The sequence below is a fragment of the Haliaeetus leucocephalus genome, unplaced genomic scaffold, assembly GCF_000737465.1.
Source record: "Haliaeetus leucocephalus isolate CR32 unplaced genomic scaffold, Haliaeetus_leucocephalus-4.0 Scaffold506, whole genome shotgun sequence".
Classification (NCBI taxonomy): domain Eukaryota; kingdom Metazoa; phylum Chordata; class Aves; order Accipitriformes; family Accipitridae; genus Haliaeetus; species Haliaeetus leucocephalus.
Genome location: NW_010972942.1, coordinates 7,811,399 through 7,811,932, shown reverse-complemented (window position 1 = coordinate 7,811,932; position 534 = coordinate 7,811,399). Strand labels below are relative to the sequence as shown.

Sequence of the window (534 nt, the reverse complement as noted above, 5' to 3'; positions counted from 1 at the left end):
CGGAGGCTTTCCAACCTCTCAGCTAACAGGGCGAGCTGGGAACCAGTGACCGCTCGTTTCCTCCAGGCTGTGTCCCTTTCCTGACGGGAAAGGAGCACGCACGGGGCTGGCTCCTCGCCTCCGGACCTCGGGCCGCTGCTGGAGCCGGGTGAGAAGGGGCCGAGGCTGCTGCGCGGCTGGGGACCGGCCGGGGCCCGGCCCCGCCGCGTAACTTCGCGGGGTCTTTTGTTGTCCGTGTCCGCAGCGCAGTGCCGGGGCGCTCAGGCAGCGCTGCCTGCAGCCGGGAAAGGCGCCGGGCTGGGAGCGCCGTTCCTCCTCGCTGCACCATGACAGAGGAAAGCAAAGGGGAAGGCAAGGGGGAAAGCGGCAAGGACTTGGAGAAGCAGCTTCGCTTGCGCGTCTGCGTCCTCAACGAGCTGCTCAAGACCGAGCGGGACTACGTGGGGACGCTGGAGTTCCTGGTGTCGGTGAGCGGCGGGGCGCGGAGCGGCGCGGAGTGGGGGGGCCTCGCCTCGCCTCGCCCGGCCCGGCGGC

The 534-nt window shown here is 70.6% G+C and overlaps 1 protein-coding gene across 1 annotated transcript in view; it reads left to right on the top strand.

The window, feature by feature from the left end:
- The first annotated feature begins 326 nt into the window (after nucleotides 1-326).
- Nucleotides 327-534, top strand: part of PREX2 (phosphatidylinositol-3,4,5-trisphosphate-dependent Rac exchange factor 2) — a 186,547-nt gene continuing 186,339 nt past the window's right edge. Inside the window, exon 1 of the mRNA XM_010575899.1 lies at nucleotides 327-467. Within this exon, the coding sequence (XP_010574201.1) occupies nucleotides 327-467 (141 nt within the window). The remainder of the gene's footprint in view (nucleotides 468-534) is intronic.